This window comes from Rutidosis leptorrhynchoides, unplaced genomic scaffold (genome assembly GCF_046630445.1).
Source record: "Rutidosis leptorrhynchoides isolate AG116_Rl617_1_P2 unplaced genomic scaffold, CSIRO_AGI_Rlap_v1 contig419, whole genome shotgun sequence".
Classification (NCBI taxonomy): Eukaryota; Viridiplantae; Streptophyta; class Magnoliopsida; order Asterales; family Asteraceae; genus Rutidosis; species Rutidosis leptorrhynchoides.
This window is the reverse complement of record NW_027266652.1, coordinates 13,978-37,015: the sequence shown is the minus strand read 5'-3', so window position 1 is coordinate 37,015 and position 23,038 is coordinate 13,978. Positions and strand designations below refer to the sequence as shown.

Sequence of the window (23,038 nt, the reverse complement as noted above, 5' to 3'; positions counted from 1 at the left end):
ATCTTCATCATCTTCATCCTCATCCTCATCCTCCAGGATAAAAGTTCTTTTCCTCTTTTTCGATGAAGCACCAATGGCCTTCTTTCCTTTCCTTTTTGAAGTAGACTGGACTAGAGATTTCACTTTGAATTTCTCCATTGCCTTAGAGAGTTCTTGCAGACGCATCTTCATTAACATTTTCAACCCTACCACCATCTTATCACACGTTCAAACACAAAAAGTATGTGGCAGTTCAATATTCAGATGTCTGAAGATCTTGGTCACCAGACCAGGATAAGGCAATTGTCCTTTGTCTTTTGACACTGCTCTTTACATATGGAAAAGAATAGTGTGCGGGAGAGAAAACTTCCGTCCTGAGTTGATCGCATACATCAATTTTGCTTCAGAAAGAGACACAGAAGTCTTTGAAGTAGACTTAGGTCTGAGACAATTGATCACAATCTTGTGAAGCACAATGTTGATGGCATTCATCCTGGAATAGATAATTTTCTTATCTACATCCCTATCTTTGACAAGATCCAGAGTAGTTCGAGCAGGTGAGACTTTGATTGGGAGATAGCGTCCCCGTTCAACTCCAACTATGTCCGCCAACATATTCACATCTACCACGTAGACTTTGTCTCGAACACTGAATGAAATTCTATTCGCATCCAAAAAGCTAAGATTTGAATAGAAATAAGCGGTCAGATGATCATACCCGTCTGTAGAGTCAGAGCAGAAAGTCTCAAGTTGAAGCAAATTCAACTTCTCTCTTAGGTTCAAGTTGATGGAATCCAGGAAGTCAAAATCGACACTTCTAGGGTTGATTATCCCTCTTTTCAACAGACTGAAATACACTTTTTCCTGATCCTTGGATTTAAACAAATCCATCCGATTTCCTTTCACCTTTGCTGCCACACCCATTTTAGGTTTAAATTCAAGGAACATTTTGTCATCATCGTTCCCGTCAATCAGATTTTGTCCTGGCATACGAGGATCTCTTGGAATGTTCGCAAGTGCTTCCTCTGCTTTTCCTTTCGGGGCAATTCCCCATTCCTCCATTTTCTTCAGAAAAAGATACTCATTCCCATAATTTTTGTCCTTAAGGAAGTCATCTATATAGTTCAATGGAGTACCTGTGTTTTTCAATGCACGATAAAGTTTATACAAAAAGGGGGGCTTTTGAACTCTTACTGGGTCGGCATCCTCGATTATCTCTTCTTCCAGATTATGACTTGCACTTTGTGGGGCAGGTGATGCTGAATGACGTGGAGGAGAGCGAATCGGACTCTGTCGCTGACTTGGTAAGTCTTCTTCCTCAGTGAGATCGAAATGAGTCGGTCCCTTCTTCATTCTTTGTGGTCCCCTGTTTGCGATTCTTGATGATTTCCTCGAAGACGACATCTTTCTTTGTCTATTGGAGGATTCCTTCACTTGCTTTCCCAAGAAAAATGACCACTTTCTCGACGATGAACAAAGAGTAGAAACAGTATCGAGAGGAGAGTGCCTTTTAGGGTTTTGAAGATTGGGGAAAGGAAAAAAACTGTATATATATAACTCAGTTTTGAAAAAGGAAGTTCAATCGGTGCAAGGAAAGTGAACGATCACTTCTTTTCAAAATCAATAACTGCCAAAATTATTAAACGAAGGATCGTACCTTTTCGAGTTAATATAACTAAATGACAATTAGTACTTTTTAGATGAAATACAACTTACAGTCTATAGCCACGAATGTCTGAGTCTCAGGATTTAGAGTCTAAGAGATCAGAGTCTTAGAGTTGGTGAGTCTCTAGACTTTAACTTCTTCAAGCTTCAAAATGTTGAGTCTCGAGCGGATAAAGTCGAACTGATTCTTCTCCAAAGGCTTTGTGAATATGTCCGCTAGTTGACTTTTTGAATCAACAAATTGAATCGAGATTTCTCCATTTTGAATATGATCTCTAATAAAATGATGTCGAATCTCAATATGCTTTGCTCTTGAATGAAGGATTGGATTTTTGGTGAGATTGATAGCGCTGGTGTTGTCACATCTGATTTCTGTGCATGAGTCTTCAATGCCAAAGTCTTGTAGCTGTTGTTTTATCCATAGAATTTGCGAACAGCAACTTCCAAGAGCTACATACTCTGCTTCTGTCGTTGAAAGAGCTACAGTGCTTTGCTTCCTCGAAAACCAAGACACCGTTCTGTTTCCAAGTAGTTGACAAGTTCCAGAGGTGCTTTTTCTATCGATTCTGCAACCGGCCAGATCTGCATCTGAGTATCCTAGAAGATTAAAGTCTCCCATCTTTGGATACCAAAGATCGATGCTTGAAGATGAAGCAACGTATTTGATAATTCGTTTCACGGCAATGAGATGTGATTCTCTAGGATCTGATTGAAACCTAGCACAGATACAAACACTAAACAAAATATTAGGTCTAGAAGCAGTAAGATAAAGAAGTGAACCGATCATGCTCCTATACAGCTTTTGATCTACTTTCTTCCCTTCTTCATCCTTGTCTATCTTCTGAGAACATGACATTGGTATGTCGATCTTTTTGCACTTTTCCAATCCAAACCTTTTGACAAGATCATTCGCATATTTTTCTTGATGGATGAAAGTTCCTTCCTTCATTTGTTTCACTTGGAGTCCAAGAAAGAATGTTAACTCTCCCATCATACTAATTTCAAATTCATCCTGCATAGACTTAGAAAATTTCTTACAAAGACTTTCATTAGAGGTTCCAAAAATAATGTCATCAACATATATTTGAACAAGTAAAAAGTTTTTGTTTTCCTTTTTGATAAACAAAGTAGTATCTACTTTACCTTTGACAAAACCATTATGTAATAAAAACTTACTTAGTCTGTCGTACCAAGCTCGAGGTGCTTGCTTTAGACCATACAGAGCCTTTTTCAGTCTGAAGACTGAGTCTGGCTTCTTTGGGTCTTCAAATCCAGGTGGTTGTTCCACATAAACTTCCTCATGGATAAATCCATTTAGGAAAGCACTTTTGACGTCCATTTGGAATAACCTGAAATTTTTGTAACAAGCAAATGCAAGTAATAGACGAATAGCTTCTAACCTTGCAACGGGTGCGTAAGTCTCGTCATAGTCTATTCCTTCTTCTTGCGTATATCCTTTGGCCACGAGTCTTGCTTTGTTTCGTACGACTTTTCCTTTTTCGTTCATTTTGTTCCTGAATACCCATTTGGTTCCAATAACAGTTTTACCTTTTGGTTTAGATGTCAATTCCCAGACATCATTGATGTTGAACTGTCTGAGCTCTTCTTGCATAGCTTCGATCCAGCTTTCATCAGATAAAGCTTCTTCTATGCTTTTTGGTTCAATTTCAGAGATGAGAGCCACAGCACTAGATTCTTCATGCCTTTTTGATCTGGTGCGGATTCCTTCATTAAGTTCGCCAATAATAAGATCTTTGGGATGATTGGATTTGTGCTTCCAGTTACCAGGTTGATGATCTTTTTCTTTATTTGATTCTCCATGAGCGTCTTGATGATGGACTTCCAGAATCTGAGATGCTTCTTGAGATGTAGACATTTGAAGATCTAGAGCGGATTCAGTCTCTTCGTACTGAGTCTGGCTGGATTCATCTTGCACTGAGTCTTGGAATTTGACATTCATCGATTCTTCCACAGACTGGTTTTTTTGTTGTAGACTCTGTAGGCTTTGCTTGATGTAGAATATCCAAGGAAGATGCCTTCATCTGATCTTTCTCCAATGCTCTGGGTTCTGCTTTCCCAGAATGCATGGAGTGCATAAGTCAGACTTTTGGTATGGCAGTTTAGGTAGACCTCGAACAAGCTGCTTTGAAGAGATTTTGGCTAATTGCTTCTTGTTGATATGGCCAAGTTTTCTGTGCCATAGAATTGCTTCATCTTGAATTGAGATTAAGCATTGTTCTTCATTTGGCTTTACATCAAGGAGGTAGATGTTTCCATGCCTTCGACCCATGAAAGACTGAGTCGAATCTTTGCTAATTCCAGAACATATGCCTTCTTGAAAGAAGATCTTGTAACCAGTATCACACAATTGGTTAATGCTGAGTAGATTGTAGTTGAGTCCTTCTACTAGAGAGGCATTGCTTATTGTGAGATTTCCAATTTTCACAGTTCCAAATCCCACAATACTTCCTTTGCTATTTCCTCCGAATGAAACTTTTCCACCATTTACTTTAATAAGCTTTATGAAACATTTTGAGTCTCCTGTCATGTGTCTTGAGCATCCGCTGTCAAGATACCACTTTACCTTCTTTTTGACAGAGACCTGCATTCAAAAAAGAGTCTCAAGCTTTCTTTGGTACCCAAATTTTCTTGGGTCCTTTGGTGTTAGTAGGATGAGCATTATTAGGCCATACTCTCTTAACAGGCTTCCAAACCATAGGACACTCTTTTTCAAAATGATCCTGACTGTTACACTTAGAACACCTTAAAGCATTTCGACCTATAGGCTTTACAAAAACTCTTTTGAAATGATTTTTATAAGCCTCTCTCGATGGTCTTTTCTTAATTCTTTCTTTTACTTTCGGAAAATCAATCAAAGGGATTGTTTCAGCTGTCATACCTAGACCCGACTTATTGAAGTAAGGTCTTTGGATTGAAAGGACTTTTTCAAGTTTTTCGGACCCTATTGAAAATTTCTTTGAAATATTTGATAAATCAGTTTTTAAGAAAGCATTTTCTTTTGAAAGATTGTCTTCACTCTCTTTAAGAGTAGAAACATTCAAGTCTAAATTTTTTACCTTTTCTTCTAAAATGTTTTCCTTTTGTTTTAAAACTGAGTTTTCCTTTTTAAGTTCGGAAATCCTTTTAAGAGAAGTCTTAAGACTAAAACATAACTCATCAATATATTTAGAGACTTTGACAGGGATTTTATAATCACTTACCTCAAATTCACTGTCTGAGTCTGATCTAGAGTCTGAGTCTGATTGCGCCATTAGACATAGGTTGGCATATTCCTCATCACTCTCTTCACACTCTGTATCGCTCCAGGTTTCGGCTTTAAGAGCTTTTCGAAATTTCTCAACTTTTCCTCTTTTCTTTTTCAGAAGAGGACAGTTGGGTCTGATGTGTCCCTTTTTTACATTCGAAGCAAACTACATCTTTGTTTGGTTCCTCATCATCAACAGACTTGGTCTGCTGTCTCTGAAAACTTTGTTTCTTTGGGATGAACCTTCTGCCTTTTCTATTCAGTTTTCTGAATCTTCTTATCATGAGGGCGAGCTCCTCATCATCCATATCATCTTCAGAATCTGCATCATCAGAATCATCATTTGATTTTAGTGCAATAGATTTCTTACCTCTTGGATCTTCGTCTTCATTAATTCGTTCCACTTCGTAAGACTGAAGAGTTCCAATCAGTTCGTCTACAGATAATGGCATGATTCTTTGCGTCTCTCTTATTGAAGTCTTTATATGATTCCAATCCTTGGAGAGTCCACGTAGAAGCTTGTTCACCTTCATGGGATCAGAAATTTTTTGTCCTTGGTTCTCAAGACCATTGACAATATCTGTAAAATGACTAAACATGTCAGTTATAGATTCTCCTGGTTTCATTTTGAAGGATTCATATTGACCAAGAAGAATGTTAATTCTGGTCTCCTTCACTCGATCTGTCCCTTCATAAGTGATATGTAACCTGTCCCAGACTTCTTTTGCTGTAACACAAGAAGATATTCTGTTATATTCAGTTGGTGACAAAGCACAATATAAAGAATAAATTGCTTTAGCATCGAGTGCTTGTCTCTTGTTTATTTCTTCTTGAGACATTCCGCTGGTTTCAACAGTTTCTTTCCCTCTTTCAGAGATTGATGCAGCAGCAGGAGTGATTCCTTTTTCCACAACGTCCCATTCCAGAGGATCCTTTGATCATAGGAAAGCTTTCATCTTGTTCTTCCAGATGTTGTAATCCTTTCCATCGAAGTAGGGAGGTCTGGTATTGCTTTGCCCCTCCATCAGCCCCGGTGCTAGCATACTAGCCATGGATCTTTTACTCTGAAGTAAAACACTTCAAACAAAGTAAGAACACGAGCTCTGATACCAATTGAAATAGCTAGTACGAGTACCTAGAGGGGGGGTGAATAGGTATACAAAAAATTTCTCGAAGCTTGCACGATATTTAAACAATTAGAGAATTTGCAACAGTTAAAAATTCAATCGCAAGACTGAGTAAGGGAAAGAGAGAATTGAACACTCGGTTTATAGTGGTTCGGCTTGATTCAAGCCTACGTCCACTTTTCTGCACTGACAGCCGATTGGCTGGATTCTACTATGATCAAAGAGTTGTTACAGTATTGATCTTCCTTGATTTCTAGGTGTAGATGATCTACCACACTCACTCAAGGCGTCACCAAGTATAAACACTCTCTGTATACAATTTCGCTCAGTCTCAACTAACAATCAAGGATCTTCAGACTCTGGAATTTTTCTATCGATCACACACTTAAAACAACTAGAACGTCTTCCTTTTATACTCCTTCATGCCATCATAGCCGTTGGCACTTACCAAAGGAATTCCTCCAATCTACCCGTTGGACGGAATCAATCAAGAAGATCATCCGAGCTATTTAAGGAATCTGATGATAGCCCATCAATCCTGTTCGCCCATACAATCAGGATCTCGGTTTCCAAGAATAGAATAATCCAAGATTATTTCGTCGACCATCGGATCTTCAATCGATCTTAGATAAGAATTAAAGAATCCGAAATGATTATCCAACCAAAGAATCTATTCCAGAGGATAGGATCAAATCCTCAACCATAAACCTCGGCTTTGGATTTCCTTCAACACTGGATTAGAAAGACTGTCAGTGAGAATAATTTTGAGTCTTGAGATTACAAAGTCTTGAGACTATAAAGTCTTGAGACTTTAACTATCGATATCCAGACTTAGACTGATAGAAATGTTTTGTCAGCTTCAAAATATTCTAGAAAGATTTCTCCAACAAAGGCGCTATTAACAACTCAAGGATTAGCCAAGGCATTGGAGGGCAAGGCTCAGTTGCCCGAAACAATGCGAGATGCTGAGAAGGACGAGCTAATGGAGAAGGCCATGAGCATCATCCTATTGAACTTATCGGATGAAGTGCTAATAGAGGTGGCCGAGGAGGAGGATGCCGCAACGTTATGGGCCAAACTCCAGGCCCTCTATGTAAAGAAGGGTTTGAACAATCGCTTATATATGCTGAAGAGAATGTTCCAGTTTCGATATACTGAAGGTACGTCCATTAGATCCCACCTAGATGAGTTTAATAAACTCATGATGGACTTGAAAAATGTTGGCAAGATTTTAGATGATGAAGAACAAGGCATGATGTTGTTGGCGTCTCTACCGGAGTCATGGGAGCACTTTACCGACTCCTTGTTACAGGGGCGTACTACGATTACCTCAGAGGAGGTAAAATCTGCCCTGTTTTCAAAGGAGTGGCAGAGAAAGTTGCGTGATGACAGTCTAGCGCAAGATGTAGTGCGTGGACTGGTGATTCGAGGTAGAGACCAACATCGGAGGCCCAGCAACAGAAGCCAAAGCAAAAGCAGGTCGAAGTCGCGACATAGAAATCAAAAGGTCGCGTGAAGTGCTTCGAATGTCACGAGGAGGGGCACATAAGGAGAAATTGTCCAAAGCTAAGAAATAAAGGCGTTTGGCAAAATGCCACAAGCAGTGTGGCGAATGTTGCCGAGGAGAGTACCAGTGATGCCGAAGCTGTCCTATGTGTATCTACGAGTTCGTCAGGAGACGAATGGGTGCTAGATTCTGGATGTTCCTATCACATGACTCCTCATAAGAACTGGTTCACTACCTACCAGACTGCAGATGGTGGTAGAGTTCTTTTGGGGAATAATGCAGCCTGCGAGGTTGTGGGGATAGGAACAGTCCGGATCCGAATGCATGATGGCGTAGAACGGACGTTGACAGACGTAAGGCACGTACCGAAGCTCAAGAAGAGCCTTATTTCTTTGGGAACACTTGATGACCTCGGGTGCAAATACACAGCTGAAGGTGGAGTGCTGAAGATCTCTCGAGGTGCCCTGACAGTGATGAAAGGGAAGAAGGCGAATTCTCTCTATCATTTACTGGGAGAAACCGTGACCGGAGTTGCTGCAGTTTCATCAGGTGAGTCAGACTCAAATTTGACTCAATTATGGCATATGCGATTGGGACACATGAGTGAGGCAGGTATGACAATGTTGAGTGAAAAGGGGTTGCTGAAAGGTCAGAAGACAGGAAAGCTGGACCTGTGTGAGCACTGCATCTTTGGGAAGCAGCGTCGTGTCAAATTTGGTACAGCTCTACATTCGACCAAGCAACCAGTCGAATACATTCATTCAGATGTTTGGGGACCGTCTCCAGTTCCATCGAAAGGAGGTGCCAGATATATGCTGACATTCATCGACGATTACTCAAGGAAGGTATGGGTGTACTTCCTGAAGCACAAATCCGAGGTATTTGATCAGTTCAAGAATTTTAAGGCATTGATTGAGAAGCAGTCAAGTAAACAAATCAAATGCCTGAGAACTGATAATGGCATGGAGTTCTGTGGTAAGGACTTTACCGAGTTCTGCCAAAAGGAAGGGATTGTGAGACACCGCACAGTTCCTGGGACACCACAGCAGAATGGCGTAGCAGAACGGAAGAACAGAACTCTACTCGAGCGAGCTCGGTGCATGCTTTCGCATGCAGGATTGGGCAAGGAATTTTGGGCCGAAGCAATAAATATGGCGTGTTACCTGGTTAATCGATCTCCATCTTCTGTTATTGAGTGGAAGACTCCTGAGGAAGTATGGTCGGGGAAACCTGTTGATTACTCCGGATTACGAATATTCGGATGTCCTGCGTATGCTCATGCGAGAGATGGTAAGCTTGAGCCGAGGGCGAAGAAGTGCATATTTCTGGGTTATGCACAAGGGGTGAAAGGCTACCGGCTGTGGTGCACTGATCCCAGATCACCCGGTTTTCTAATCAGCAGAGACATGATCTTCGACGAGACTGCAATGCTTAAAAAGAAGAGTCTTGAGACTCAACTAGCAGAGCAAACGGATCGTGGTGTTAGAAGTGAGGTGGAGATTCAGGCGGAGTCTCCAAAGACCTCAGAGGTAACAGAGGAAGAGATTGCTGATGAGGCCACAATTCCTGAAGACGGTGATACTGAACAACCAGCAGAGCCACAACACAACATAGCCACGGGCAGACAAAGAAGACAAATTAAACCACCGGTACGTTATGGTTATTCTGATATTGCCTATGCATTAACTGTAGGTGATGAGGTGGAGATGGATGAGCCTTCATCCTATTCTGAGGCGATGGCTAGTGCTGAGTCATCACAGTGGCTAGAGGCTATGAGTGAAGAAATAGAATCACTCTATCGGAATCAGACATGGGAGTTGGTCAAAGTACCCAAAAGTCAGAAAATTATTGGATGCAAATGGGTCTACAAACGGAAAGAAGGCATTCCCGGTGTAGAGGCAGCCAGGTTTAAGGCGAGACTTGTTGCGAGGGGGTATACTCAACGAGAGGGCATTGATTACAATGAAGTATTCTCTCCTGTGGTAAGGCATACCTCTATTCGTGTATTACTTGCCTTAGTTGTTGCACAGGATCTTGAGCTGGAGCAGCTAGATGTGAAAACGGCATTTCTTCATGGTGAATTGGAGGAACAAATTTACATGAAGCAGCCTGAGGGATTTGCTATTCCAGGTAAGGAAGACCATGTTTGCTTACTGAAGAAATCCTTGTATGGATTGAAACAATCTCCTAGACAGTGGTATAAGCGTTTTGATGCTTTCATGACTAGTCAAGATTATTCGAAAAGTCAGTTTGATAGTTGTGTTTATTTTAGGAGATTGGAGGATGGGTCTTTGATTTATTTGCTATTATATGTTGATGATATGTTAATAGCAGCTAAACATATGTCTGATATTGATGTGTTGAAGCGGCAGTTGAGTGCTGAGTTTGAAATGAAAGAATTAGGTGCTGCTAAGAAAATATTGGGTATGGAAATTTTGCGTGACAAAGCTGCAGGAACGTTGCGTTTGTCTCAAAAGAAATATATTGAGAAGATCGTGGCACGTTTCAATATGCAGTCAGCAAAATCTGTAAGTACCCCTTTAGCCGCACATTTTAAACTTTCTGACAAGTTATCACCGCAAACTGAGGAGGAGGAGGAACATATGTCCCGTGTTCCTTATTCTAGTGCAGTGGGTAGTATTATGTATGCCATGGTATGTACTAAACCTGACATTTCACAGGCTGTAAGTGTTGTCAGCCGTTACATGAAGCACCCAGGCAAGGCTCATTGGGAAGCCGTGAAATGGATCCTCAGATATCTAAAGGGGACAGCAGACGTCGGCATTATGTATCAGAGGAACGTCAATGGCAATGAGACCACAGGGTACGTGGATTCAGATCACGCCGGTAACTTGGATGATCGCAGATCGCTAGCAGGGTACGTGTTTACACTTGCAGGTGGTGCAATAAGTTGGAAGGCGTCTTTACAAGATGATGTTGCATTGTCCTCGACTGAGGCGGAGTACATGGCACTAACATTTGTTGCAAAGGAATCGATATGGTTAAAGGGTTTGCTCTCGGACCTTGGACTGGAGCAGAAAAGTGTCATCATACACTGTGACAATCAAGGTGCGATATATTTGGCTTATAATCCAATATATCACGAGCGAACAAAACATATCGACATCAGGTACCATTTCATCCGAGATGTCATAGCGAAGGGTAAAATTGTTGTGAAGAAAATAGCAACGGCGGAGAACCCAGCAGAAATGATGACGAAGCATGTTCCTTCAGCAAAGCTCGAGCTCTGTATGAGCTCGATTGGCGTCTGTAGAGTATGAGCACCCATCGGGGCGTTGGGAGAACCGAGCATGGAAAATAATCACTATAATTTGGCCTCAAACGTTGAGCCAAGGTGGAGAATTGTTATATTGTGTCTCAAGTTTGAGCCCGTTAGATTAATACGCATAAGTTTGGCCGACTAAACAAAGTTCAGGGGAGACTTTGTGATGTCTTCGAATTTTGTTCCGGCGTTAATCCCATGTCTCCGTGCGTATACGTAGAAGGAAGAAGCCAAACGCTGCATGGGGTTTTATTTTTTAAGCATGCAAGCAAAGAAGAATTGTCTTCTGCCGAAAAGGAAGGGATCAACAATATTCTACATTAAATAAAGGACCCACCACCTGCTGCAAGTGCATGAAGAAATGCATGCACATGGCCATGCACGTAGAAAAGTTGGTCAACATTTGTGGCTTCAGAAGACTCCCTCTCGTACGCTTACTTTTCACCGGGAACAAGAAATTTGAAGACTGCAGCCCACCTCTTTTCACGGATCAATGGCACACGTTTCTGACAATTATCCCTCATCTCTGCCGCCTCATTAAATGCTTGCCCATGCACATGCACGATCTGCATGCATGCCCGAAATATATGGTAGGTGTTCGGTGCCGATTGCGGCTTGTCTTGTGGGCGCCTGCGCTGCAGCATTTAATGAGGCCATTTATTTCTCATTTGTTTTGTCTTGTCCTCTACCGTTCTCCCTATATAAGGAGAAGACGTCTGAAGATGCGAGACAGAGAGCGAAAACAGAAGAGCTCGGTAGAGAGCGAGAGAAACGAGCTCGAGAGAGAGTGAGAGAAAAGAGCTCAGAGAGTTTTGTGCGGAGTCAAGTCCAGTGAATGAGTTGAGTTGTTAAACACCGTGGGTATCGGGTATAAAATAGGGCTGAGAAACACTTGAATGCATGTGTGTGATTGTAATCCTGTAATTCTCCGATTTATAGTGGATTGATTTGCTGACTCTTCCCGTGGACGTAGGTTCCAACATTCGGACCGAACCACGTAAATTTCCGGTGTCCTTTTGTTCCTCGTTTTATTTCGATCGATTTCTATAGCTCCCGACATAATTGCAAAATTCCGATCCGCTTCCGCTACGACGCCGATTATTAACACAAGCAGATTGTTTGGAGCAAATCTGCTGCCCCTTATTAGTCGGAATCCATCTTTGCACTCGAGAATCGAGATTGTAGCAGCGAGTACGATAGCCATCTGCCTAAAGTCCACCCAAGGAAAGCATGTCAAAATTTGACATACTTATGAAAGTTTGGTGAATTGTAAGCACTGGAAAGAGTTAAGAACTCACAGTATAAAATATGAAAATCTTCGCCTGATTGCGGGGATAAGAAACTGTATCGACCTACAGTAGAAACACAAACTGCTTATCTTCTATATCTACAAACATTTAGAAGCAAATCATGCTAAAATTTTCGGAGTCGATCAACGTAAGTTCTTACCATCCATCCCGCTTCCACTGTGTTCATACTCTCTCTGGGGCCTGCTTCGAGCCAAATTTGGGAGAAACTGACTTCTGGCTGAACGACGGAAGGATTCCACACATTTATTGTTGCACGAGCTCCCATGAACCTGCCGGGGGTCAAGCTTACTCCAGCATACTGACAAGTACATAGCAAAGTCGTAAAAAGGTGAAACTTCAGGATCAATGCATAAACCGGGAAAAAAAAAACTCAAAATCAAAGACACAGTAAGTCTTAACGCGATGTATTTTCACATACCTCGTGATCTGCATCCGGTAATGCGTCAATCCTGCTCAGATTGAGCCACTTCTCGTCTGGAGTCAACCGTATAACAGATGGAGAACGCCCATCGCTTAGCGTAGCAATGGCACTTAAGATCAAAACAAACAATTTGAAGAGATGCATTGGTGAACTCACTATCGCCATTGAAGAAGGGAGTCGAGTACTTTTTAGAATGAGCTGAGGCAATGCTCTTATTTATGTTATGCATAACGCGTATTCCCTTGGATGACCTAATCGTCATTAATACATTCCGCGTGAATTACCATTACCACGATGAAGAATATTTCTTTGAGCAAATTTGGATGTAAATCGCAAAACTGACTCTGCAAGCAAAAAGAAACGTTCGAGAATTGGTAATGGAATGGAGATAGGCATGGGAGACTTATCCTTTCCCTTCCGAAGATGGGAAGATGAATTACTCATGTTGGAATGGCCAGTCTATGTTTCGTCATGACAAGCTACTAATAGGATATTTATTTTATATTTTCTCAATGAATTGAATGCAGGCGAGGGATCTTTCTAGAATTGTTCGAGCTGGTTATCATTTCCTCAAGAAGGTTGGTCCTCTCACATGCCAGATTGCTTGCCAAATTGAAAGTCGTAGGGTCACTATGTTGCTGATTAATTTATTTCAGAAGGGGAGTAAACACTTGAATGGAGTTATGCAGGCATTACCAAAGGGCGGTTGCTTTTGCAAAGACTGCTCCACCTGGCCCCATTTTCAGGCACCGACCTAGGAGAGCTGTGTCCAAGAAGATTGTGAAGGAAGAAGATGGAAATGTAGATGCCGAAGGCGAACCTTCTTCTACACTTACGGAGAGAGGAAACAAGCAGAGAGATACGAAAATTCGAAGGAAAAAGGAGTTGGATGAACACCACTTGAATGTATCACCACTAGGAAGCTTGAGGGTTGATGAACTCGCCAAGTTGTTGGCATGAGTTTTAATGCTTGTTGACATTTCATGGGGATGCATGTATCAGCTTCTCCACAAAATTTTGTCAATGCAATTGATGTTAATCTCTGTTGACTTTTGACGCCATGGTCTCTTTTCTCAAAAGCAATTTGTTACTTCTCTCTTTTCCGTTTCCCCTTTCACTAGCGAATTGAAATATAACGCACTTTTCTTTTCAAGTGAACACTTGATCAAATGAGACGTTTAACTTTCCCGCCTAATTAGATTTACACTCATCATCATCAAGGAGTATGGAGGACAGTGTAGCCTAAGAAGAAGAGATTGCACAATGCTTTGCTAGAGGTGATGGCAATGCAAGAAGCGAAAGGGGCGACTCATGAGTATCGGTGCCGATCCTGATTCTTAAAATTTCCTATTTTTCTAGTCAAAAGATTAGCTTTACGAGGAGAATGTGGGTTGAAGCATTCCAGTCTGTACTCAATCTAAATAATGAATTTTCATGACTCCAGTGATCACTTCATGGAACTTTAAGTTGCTTTTAGAAAGAGAGGGAAAGACAACTCAATGCTCCCGGCCAAAAAAAAAGAAAAAAGAAAAACCATGCACGCAAACCTCCATTAAGCTCTGAACATTGATCTTTTTTTTTTTTTGTGATGGACTAAACATAAGTATGTATTACATCTGATCTCCGGATGAAACTCCTGAGAGAGTCACTCGTGCATACATGTAATGTAAATTAAAACCCATATCTTCATGGGCTTTCTAGTTCAGCATAAGCTTGTACATAGCTCAATGTTATTGCCTTCCGACTGAGAGAACAGAAGTATAGTACAAGAACACGAGATTTTGAAATAGGTGTAATGTATTCCATGTGGATTATTTACCTCCAAACGATGGATTTTATGTGTGTAATCAAGCTAGCCAAGCATTCCGGTGGGGTGTATCATATAGAAGAGGAATTCTAGTTATAGCATTCTCGCAAAACGAGCGTCCTGTCCTGCTTTGAGCATTGTCGCAGAAGTCTCTCTTTGGTTGTCGTCATTCTACATAAGACAAGACAATCGAGAATCAGATCACTCAGTTTATGAATCAAATTGATTCAAAAGCAGAATCATCAAGAACATGCATCTTCTTGTAACTATCCTTTAATTATTAAGAATAACGAGGCATTGTTTCAACAATTATCGAGTAACTTTACAAATAGTCATTACTATGATCCACGATTAACCTTGTTGTCTAAGAAAGAATAAGAAGAGAACGTTGGTTGCTTTCCAAAGGGGAAAAAACATAACATGTGCAGCCAAGATCAGATTCTTCGGTTTAAGGCCCTAAATCTCCCAATAATTACTAAATTCCCGCCATATAAACTTCAAGAAAAAGTACTTGAATGAAAAATGACATAAACAATCAAAAAGACATGGAAATCACGTTGACCATTTAGTAGTAGCCCATATATTACGGGCATATGCTGATCTTATATTACCAGCAGCAGAGCCAAAATTCCCAGCATCAAGCCAAAACAAAATTTTGCTTGATTTTTTATCAAGGTCCAGATGTCGGAAGATCTTGCTTCTTCACAGGGACCTCGTGCATCAAGGTCATAAACAAGTAGCTGGCAGTCTTACATTTTAAAACTTCAATTGTAACAAAAATAATGAGTTACGACACCAGTAGATGATAAAAAGGACAGGAAAATCTTCCAGTCCACTAATTGTTTTATTCTATTACACCCTTGGGATGATACAAAATACAAAAGCAAAAGAATAAGCCAAAACAGAAAGCCAATTCAAAAGCGTAACCTGTGCACATCAACAAGGTCAGATTCCGACGGAAATTTTGCATATTCAAGAGAATTTCAAAGAATAATAAACTAATAGGAATAGGAACAAGGATGAGACAGTTGGCACTAGAAGGGTATAACAATCACAAGCCCCGCAGAAACATGAATGCCCTGCACCCGAAAGAGTTTGACCTACCCACAGAAATAATAAAAATTCGATTTAGTAATTCTCATACGCTCTTGAACACCTATGAAAATCGTTAGATCTACCGCATGCTTCTTAGTACTCAGATTTCCCATTGGGCACGAACGAGACACGAGCATAGTTCTTTGATGGCAGAGATATAATTGCTGAATTCGGACAGAAATCATCCAAATTCAAGCATCAAAACATCTCAGTTTCTCAACCATTTGCCAGGTGATGAAAAGGGCAGCTTTGCAGCTTAACCCTTAAGTCATCATAAATCCGTATCAATAAAAAACAAGCCCTCAATTCATCTGCCCCGAGAGGGCTCAATGACAAGAACCAAGACCTCATAAACTCATGACTTCCATCCAATCTCTGAAAGGACAAGTTAGCGACCAAACTCCCAAAATTTCACAAGAAATGCCCGACTTCTCAGCACTAAAAGTTCTGCAAGCAAATGAAGCTAGCGACGAAAGCATTATAGAAGAAGGGGGTTTTGAAGGGCGAGGATGGGTTACCGCAGGACGAGAATGAGCAGCAAGAGAGGGTCGGAGAAGGTGAAGGAGTGAAGGGACATCTTCGCGATTTCTAAAACGGCGACGTCGCGAACGCCCGGCATGTCACTCGTCAAGAACTCGTAACCGGCCTGGACGGCGTCCCGCCAGAACTTGGGCAATCTACTGCTCTTGCTCTGCATGTACACATCCCACAAATCTCGTAACTGGCCTGGAAGGCGTCGACACTGCTCTGCAGGTGGTTGCAGAAATGGGATCCCCCAAATCTCGGCTTCCCAAGCAGATTAATGTGTGAAGGAAAGCGGCGCCGGAGCAGAGATGGAGTGAGCAACGGAGCAAAGAGCGAGCGCCGAAGCAGAGACGGAGGAAGCGACAGGACCAGCGAGCGAGCGAGCGTCGGGTGACGGCAGGGAACGGCCGCTTGACAAACGCAATGCCAGAGCAGCAACAACGAGCGCGGAGTAGCAAATGAGAGCGAAACCAGAGAGAGAGCACAAGGCTAGCGTGCAAGCGCTAGAGGAGAGAGAAGGAAGATCTTGGCGAGCCGACCCCACAGCGCCAGGTGGACCAACGTGGTGCTCCATGATTGGTCCGGGACCACACTGGCTGGTGCGCCCGGACCATCTAATATTTTATCGTTTACTTCTTCCTCTGGAGTGGAAAGCCACGTCGACCCATCCCTTGCACTCTCCGTGAACTCTGCCTGCACCAACATGTTCGCAAACTGCTTTTCAAATGAATCCATTGTCTCTGACATCTTTTGCAAATCACCAGCAGAAAGAAAGCGTACCAATTGTGCAGGGCAGATTCAAGCTAGTCAATACTGCAGTTACCCAGAGGAATTGAAAAGGAAAATTAGCCATGAACAGAAATTTGAAATGTAAATGGCTAACTTTTCAGAGTCTGATGAGAAAATGTGAAATCCAATTTAACAGGCAAAGAATCTCAAAATGGATTTCACAAGAATTGAGAATCCCTCACATCTTAAGACCCCTAGTCATCTTGTCTGTTTCACCGTCCGCGAAAAATCACCAGGTCTTATCTCTCGTTCTAACAAAATAACCCCCCAATGCATGAATCTACCCAAAAAAAAAACAGATTTGGAAGGGCAGCCACCAGCGCTCTTGTCCATGCCACATGAGTTGGAGACAAACTGAGGCTGGTCATAACACGCTCATCCTGAGGATAAAATTTCATTACATATGCATCAGAGACGTTATTCTTAGCCTCACTTGCACAACACCAATAGAATCCAGAACTTTCGTCTTTTTTTGGACTTCGAAACCGTGTGTCGCACTCGCTACCAAAAATCTCTCTTTAGAAATGCCCTAAAAACATGACACTTGTCTAAGGGTAAAAAAACATCCTTGCCAGTTAAACCATAATGACATCCCCAAGCTTTTTTCCTCAAATCTTCATTGCATTTAGGGATGATGCAAGGGACACCAGCTGCAACACAGGGATGATGCCAAGCTAGAAACAGGAATCAAACAAGGAAAAACGAAAAACCTCCTCTTTGCCTAACCATTCCTGACTTCTCCATGATTCTATCCCAAGGTCAACGGACAACATATAGGTACTTGTCATTATTCTAAAGGTTCTCAGTGGACTTGATGGTCGTGGTCATCTTGGCCTGAGTGCCCAGCTGCGCCACGATGGCGTCAAGGCGGAGGTGCTCATCTGCTCGGTCCGCTTCCGGATGGGCACTCTCGTTCTAGGTGCAGGCGCCGTCCATGGTGCCATTCTTGATGGCCTTCTTGACCTTGAGTTTCTCCGCATTCCGCTACTTCTCGCAGTTCCGCGCCTGCTGCTGCAGCGACTTGGAGGTGAGCTTGAGGTCCATAATTTGCTTCCAAAGCTGCTTGGTGCTCCCCATGGATTGCGATCGCTGACCTTACGTGAGATCGATCGATGGATTGACCTAGGGTCTTCAGAGAGAGATTGAAGAGAGAACTCGATTAGAAACGACTCGAGGAATTCTCGAAAGTGAAGAGGCTTCGGAGGAAAAGCGAGGTTCCCACACGTTTGCAAGCATACGCTCCTCGCTGATGAATCCCCGTGTAAAGACCATTACGAGTAAAAATACGCTTTAAGTGCCAAAAGTTGACACAAGTAGATAAAAAAAGAGAGTCATTTTCCATCGTCATTTCTGGCATTCAATTGAAAGACTTTACAAATCTGTTGCAAACCGATTACGGTCAAGACGGTCGACAAACAATTACTAAATCGCTATAAAACTTTCAAAACACGACGACAAAAACCGTTACAAATTGCCGAAGCTGTTACGAAACCATGAGACTAGATTGCTCAACAACCCCATAATCATCTCTATTCCCTACTCTGCGATTAAAGGTGACCTTTTCGTCCTCCATTTCATCGTCACCTTCTCCCTCAGTCGCTCTTGGCTGACGTGGACGGTCGTTTCCGAGCGCTCGCTGTGAACTCATCTATCACCTCCTTCCTCATCCTCGTCACTGTCAGGACCAGCTGGTTTAACCCCTCCGTTAGCCGGTATAACCACTTGGACATCGCCTCGTTTGCCTTATCCAGCTCCATCGCAGCCTCCCTCAGACTCCCCACGATCTCTCTACCACCTCCGAGCGCCACCACATCTTCGATGGTCTCAAGCGCGCTCCACACCCTCACCTCCACGTTGTAAAGCTCCCTCACTCTTCCCTCCAAGTCGTGGATCTCCTTTAGGATCTGTGCCTGCATGCCTGTTCCGTAGCTGAAATCCGAATCCACGGCCACTGCTGCCTGGATCGCGAGGACAGCGTCGCTCCTCTGGGACAGGCATGTTGACGATTTCCCTTGACGAAGAGCGCAGGGCCGAAACCATGTCGACGATAAGGTGTTTTTTCTGGATGCTAGAGCATCCTCATAGACATACTTGCATTTTATTTCCTATTTAAACTTTCTTTCTATTCAGTTTGCAATACCAAAGCAGTGCAATGCTGCCACAGATAATAAAAAAGCATCGGTGATTGAAATGATCCAAATAAGTTACATATGGATGAATGTAGTCGAATGTGGCACTACAAACACTTTCCTTATACTTTCAGAACATATATTTACTTTCATTTTGCGTGGCAACGTGGCAGACAAAATTAGGAATATAAACACTAGCAATATGCTTAAAATGCTAATATGTCAACGTGCTTATTATTTATATTAACGTCCCTAGCAAGTTTTTTTTTTTTTTTGGTTGGTGACGTTCCTAGTTAGTTTAGGCTATGAAAAAAGCGGGTAATTATCATTTGGAGAGTTAGTTCACGAAATCATTTATTAATAAGGGATATCTTGGAATGTGAAAAAAAAAAAAAAAAACCAAGAGAATCTTTAATTGATAAGAGATTTATTGGAAAGCTATTAAAAGACATGGGTAAAAAAAGTGTCTATCTTCATATTTTGACCTCCTCATATCATTGGACGCAATTCAAGACAAGCTTACCTTTTATTTCCTAACTAACCTTTCCTATTGTCTGATTTTCAGCAGTAAAAATAAAACGGCAATAGCGTTGCCACATATAACAAAAAATTTTGATAATTCAAATGATCCGAATGAGTTATATGTTGTTGGGAATGACTGATCCCCGAAAACCGGATTCGACACTCAATCGAACCCCTAAAACGAATGCGGAAGTGAAGCCCGGGAATTACACGTATCACCGATTGTAAAGCACACCACAGATTCGAGCGTACCTTGTTAGCCACAAATTAGACACTAATGCTGAAGATCGAGGAAGAAATTCTGATCCGATGATGTCAATTTGCCTTGAAGAGGGAAACAGCGTCGCCTTAAGCGTACTGTCCTTTCTTAGGAAGAGAGAGAACGTTGAAAGAGAGGGAGACGTACGTACGTTAATGATTCCTTGAGGTGCGTTCTCCCTCTCTCTCCTCCCTTTTATACCTTCCCCCATCCATGGGCCCTATTCCCGTGGGCCGGGCTTTTAGGGCCCAACTTGGGCGGACGGGCCAACTCAGGCCCATCAATAAAGAAAAAATCCATTATCTTCCACTTGCACATGGTGGTCCAAAACCAACATGGGCGGACAGGCCCTACTCATCCCCATCAGAGAAAAATCCATCATAGACTCTCACTTAACATGGTGGGCCGAACAGAATCCTCTTTTCCTCTCTTCAACATTCATACCGGTGAATAATCCGTGCGACCAGCATACTTTGAGAGCTCGTTACTATATATCTGTTAGGAATATATAGCAGCTCATAATGGACATCACACTCCGAGTAGATTTAGTATGCAGTACTCTAAATCGATTGATCACATTTATATCTCTCTTGATCTCTTTCAAACAATGATATATATATATATATATATATATATATATATTGTATTCACAATTATGATTATCCCAAAGACAGTCATAATTGGTTCACCGGTGAATACAAAACTACAATGTGATTCTCCAAAATCGATCTTCCTCTTTCCTTCAAACTCTCAATTTCAGTTTAGCTTGCTTTTCTAGAAATGCCCCATTAGATCGTATCAAACTCATGACCATTGGCAACATCCTAAGATAGCAAACACTAAATAGAAATCAAACTCATTATCCCAAAGACAATCATAATTGGTTCACCGGTGAATAAGTAAGAGTCATGAGGGGACTAAAAATTGAGGAACTCTTTTCCTCAAGAGTCTCACACGACATAAAAAGTTGAGATCAAACTTTTGCCACTCTTATTGGTCGTCTCATGCATACGTAGTATGAAATACGTATTACGGTATTAACTCATTTCCCATGGAGCGTATGTCTACACCTTTCAATACCGTATAGATGATAGTTCAGACATACCCAATGTCTAACTTGAGTTCACGTATCTACTCATTTACTAAATTCATCAAAACTCACATCTGGCATCATAGACAGATAAAGTAAAATATGTGGGGTATTTTACTTTCAGACATAGTAAGTATTATGTCCTCATCTTAACACTCAGTTAATGCGACATACATGTTTTAAGCTTGAGCTCTCGATTATCACCTAGATAATAAGCTTAAAAACAGTCCCATCTCTATTTATCACACAGTAAATAGAGGCGATTACCCGTGTGAGTGGGCTAATCTCATATCTGTCCGACATACTTTCCTAACTTAAAGTAATGCACTGAGCATTAAAATGCATAAAGATCAAACAAAGATTCATAGGCATTAATGATGAAAAACACAATTCATCAAATGTGAACACTTTAGGGAAATTACAATCCAGTACATCAGACTCTACACAATCCTAGAGATTTCATATGGCCACAAAACACATCTCTAGGTACTGGCTTTGTCATAGGATCTGCTACCATTCTATGCATAGTATGTACTCTAAGTTCACCTCTTTTGTGGCAATCATATCCATGACAAAATTATACTTGGTATCTTTATGTTTGGTCTTGCCATGATATTTTGGATCTTTGGTGTACTCTTTCGCTGCTTGGCTATCACAGTTAACCAATAACAAATCTGTAGCACTTCCAATAACACCTAAATGATCTAAAAAATCTCTTAAGCCAAACATCTTCTTATACTGCTACTGATAATGCCATGAACTCAGTTTCCATCGTGGACAAGGCTATACACTTTTGTTTCTTACTGCTCCAACACATGGTGTCATTATTCGGTAAGAAAACAAACTCAGAGGTAGATTTCCTTTCATTTAAATCTCCTCCCCGATCAGCATTAGAATAGCCTTTGAGTTGCAGATCCTTTCCATAATAACTTAGCGTATAATCAGCAATTTCCTTTAGATACCTTAGTATTCTCTTAACGGCTTTCCAACGTGCTTGACCTGGATTGGATTTGTATCTACTCACCATTCCAACTACATAACATATGTCAGGTCTTGTACACATCATAGCATACATCCAGCTCATAACAGTACTAACATAAGGAACATGTTTCATTTGTTCCTTCTCTTGTGGAGTCCTTGGACACAGTCTATGACTCAATCCTTCACCTTTTGCAATAGGAGTGTCAATGGGTTTACAATCCCATATCATTCAATTCAAAATTTGGAAGACAACCAACTTTTGACAGTATGAACAAACTCCATGTTACTTCCGGCAATTAGTATATCATCAACATATAATGATATGATCACAAATTGATCCTTGGATCTTTTAATATATACACAATGATCCTCATCTATCATTGTAAAGTCATATGCCATTATGGCATTGTGAAATCGTATATACTATTGTCTTGACGACTGCTTAAGGCTATATATCGAACCCCAAAGTGGACATACATTTTCTTCTTGGCCTTTCACTATGAAACCAACAGGTTGTTCCATATATGTTCATTCCTCTAATTCTCCATTGAGGAAAGCAGTCTTTACATCCATTTGATGTAACTCAAGATCCATACCAAACACTATTGCCAGAATTATGCGAATCAAGGTAAATCTCACTATAGGAGAAAATGTTTCTACATAATCAATTCAATCCTGTTGATTATACCCCTTTGCCACAAGACGAGCCTTATGCCTTTCTATCGAGCCATCAGCCTTTTGCTTTATTTTAAGAACCCACTTGTTCCCAATAGCTCTGCGTCCCTTTTGGAAGATCAACCAGTTCCCAGACTTGGTTTGACTTCATTGACTCCATCTCCTCTTTCATTGCATAAATCCATTTTTCCTTACTAGGGCAATTAAGAGCCTCATTAATATTTCTCGGCTCATCCTCATCTTGCGGAGCAATCATAAAAGTTTCCCCTTCAATGTCAAAACGTCGACGGGGAATACTTTGACGACTTGTTCCCTATATGGGAGATTGTACACTTAGCACATCATTCCTCATTATGCTCCCACTCGGATTAGATAATGACGATATCATCTCATCATGTGGTTGTAATTGAGAATGAGTTGAATTCAATTCATCACTTCTCATATTACTCCCACTTGGATGAACTCAACCAATATCATTATCTAGATCCAAGGTTTCAAATAGGAAGTAATCTTTCCCTATTTCGCCATTCTTAGGAAATTCATCCACTAATAATGTGACATTCCGCGATTCAAATTCAGTTATTCTCCCACTTTCCTACTCACCTATGA

The 23,038-nt window shown here is 41.3% G+C and overlaps 1 protein-coding gene across 1 annotated transcript; it reads right to left on the bottom strand.

The window, feature by feature from the left end:
- Positions 1-21,506: 21,506 nt before the first annotated feature.
- On the bottom strand, positions 21,507-21,983 carry LOC139883569 (secreted RxLR effector protein 161-like). The gene has a single exon (XM_071867730.1). It carries the CDS (start codon positions 21,981-21,983, stop codon positions 21,507-21,509), a length of 477 nt encoding a protein of 158 aa, XP_071723831.1.
- Positions 21,984-23,038: the final 1,055 nt, after the last annotated feature.

Coding starts and splice junctions, on each gene's coding strand:
- LOC139883569 (XM_071867730.1), bottom strand. CDS start 21,983: ATGATATGGGATTGTAAACCCATTGACACTCCTATTGCAAAAGGTGAA.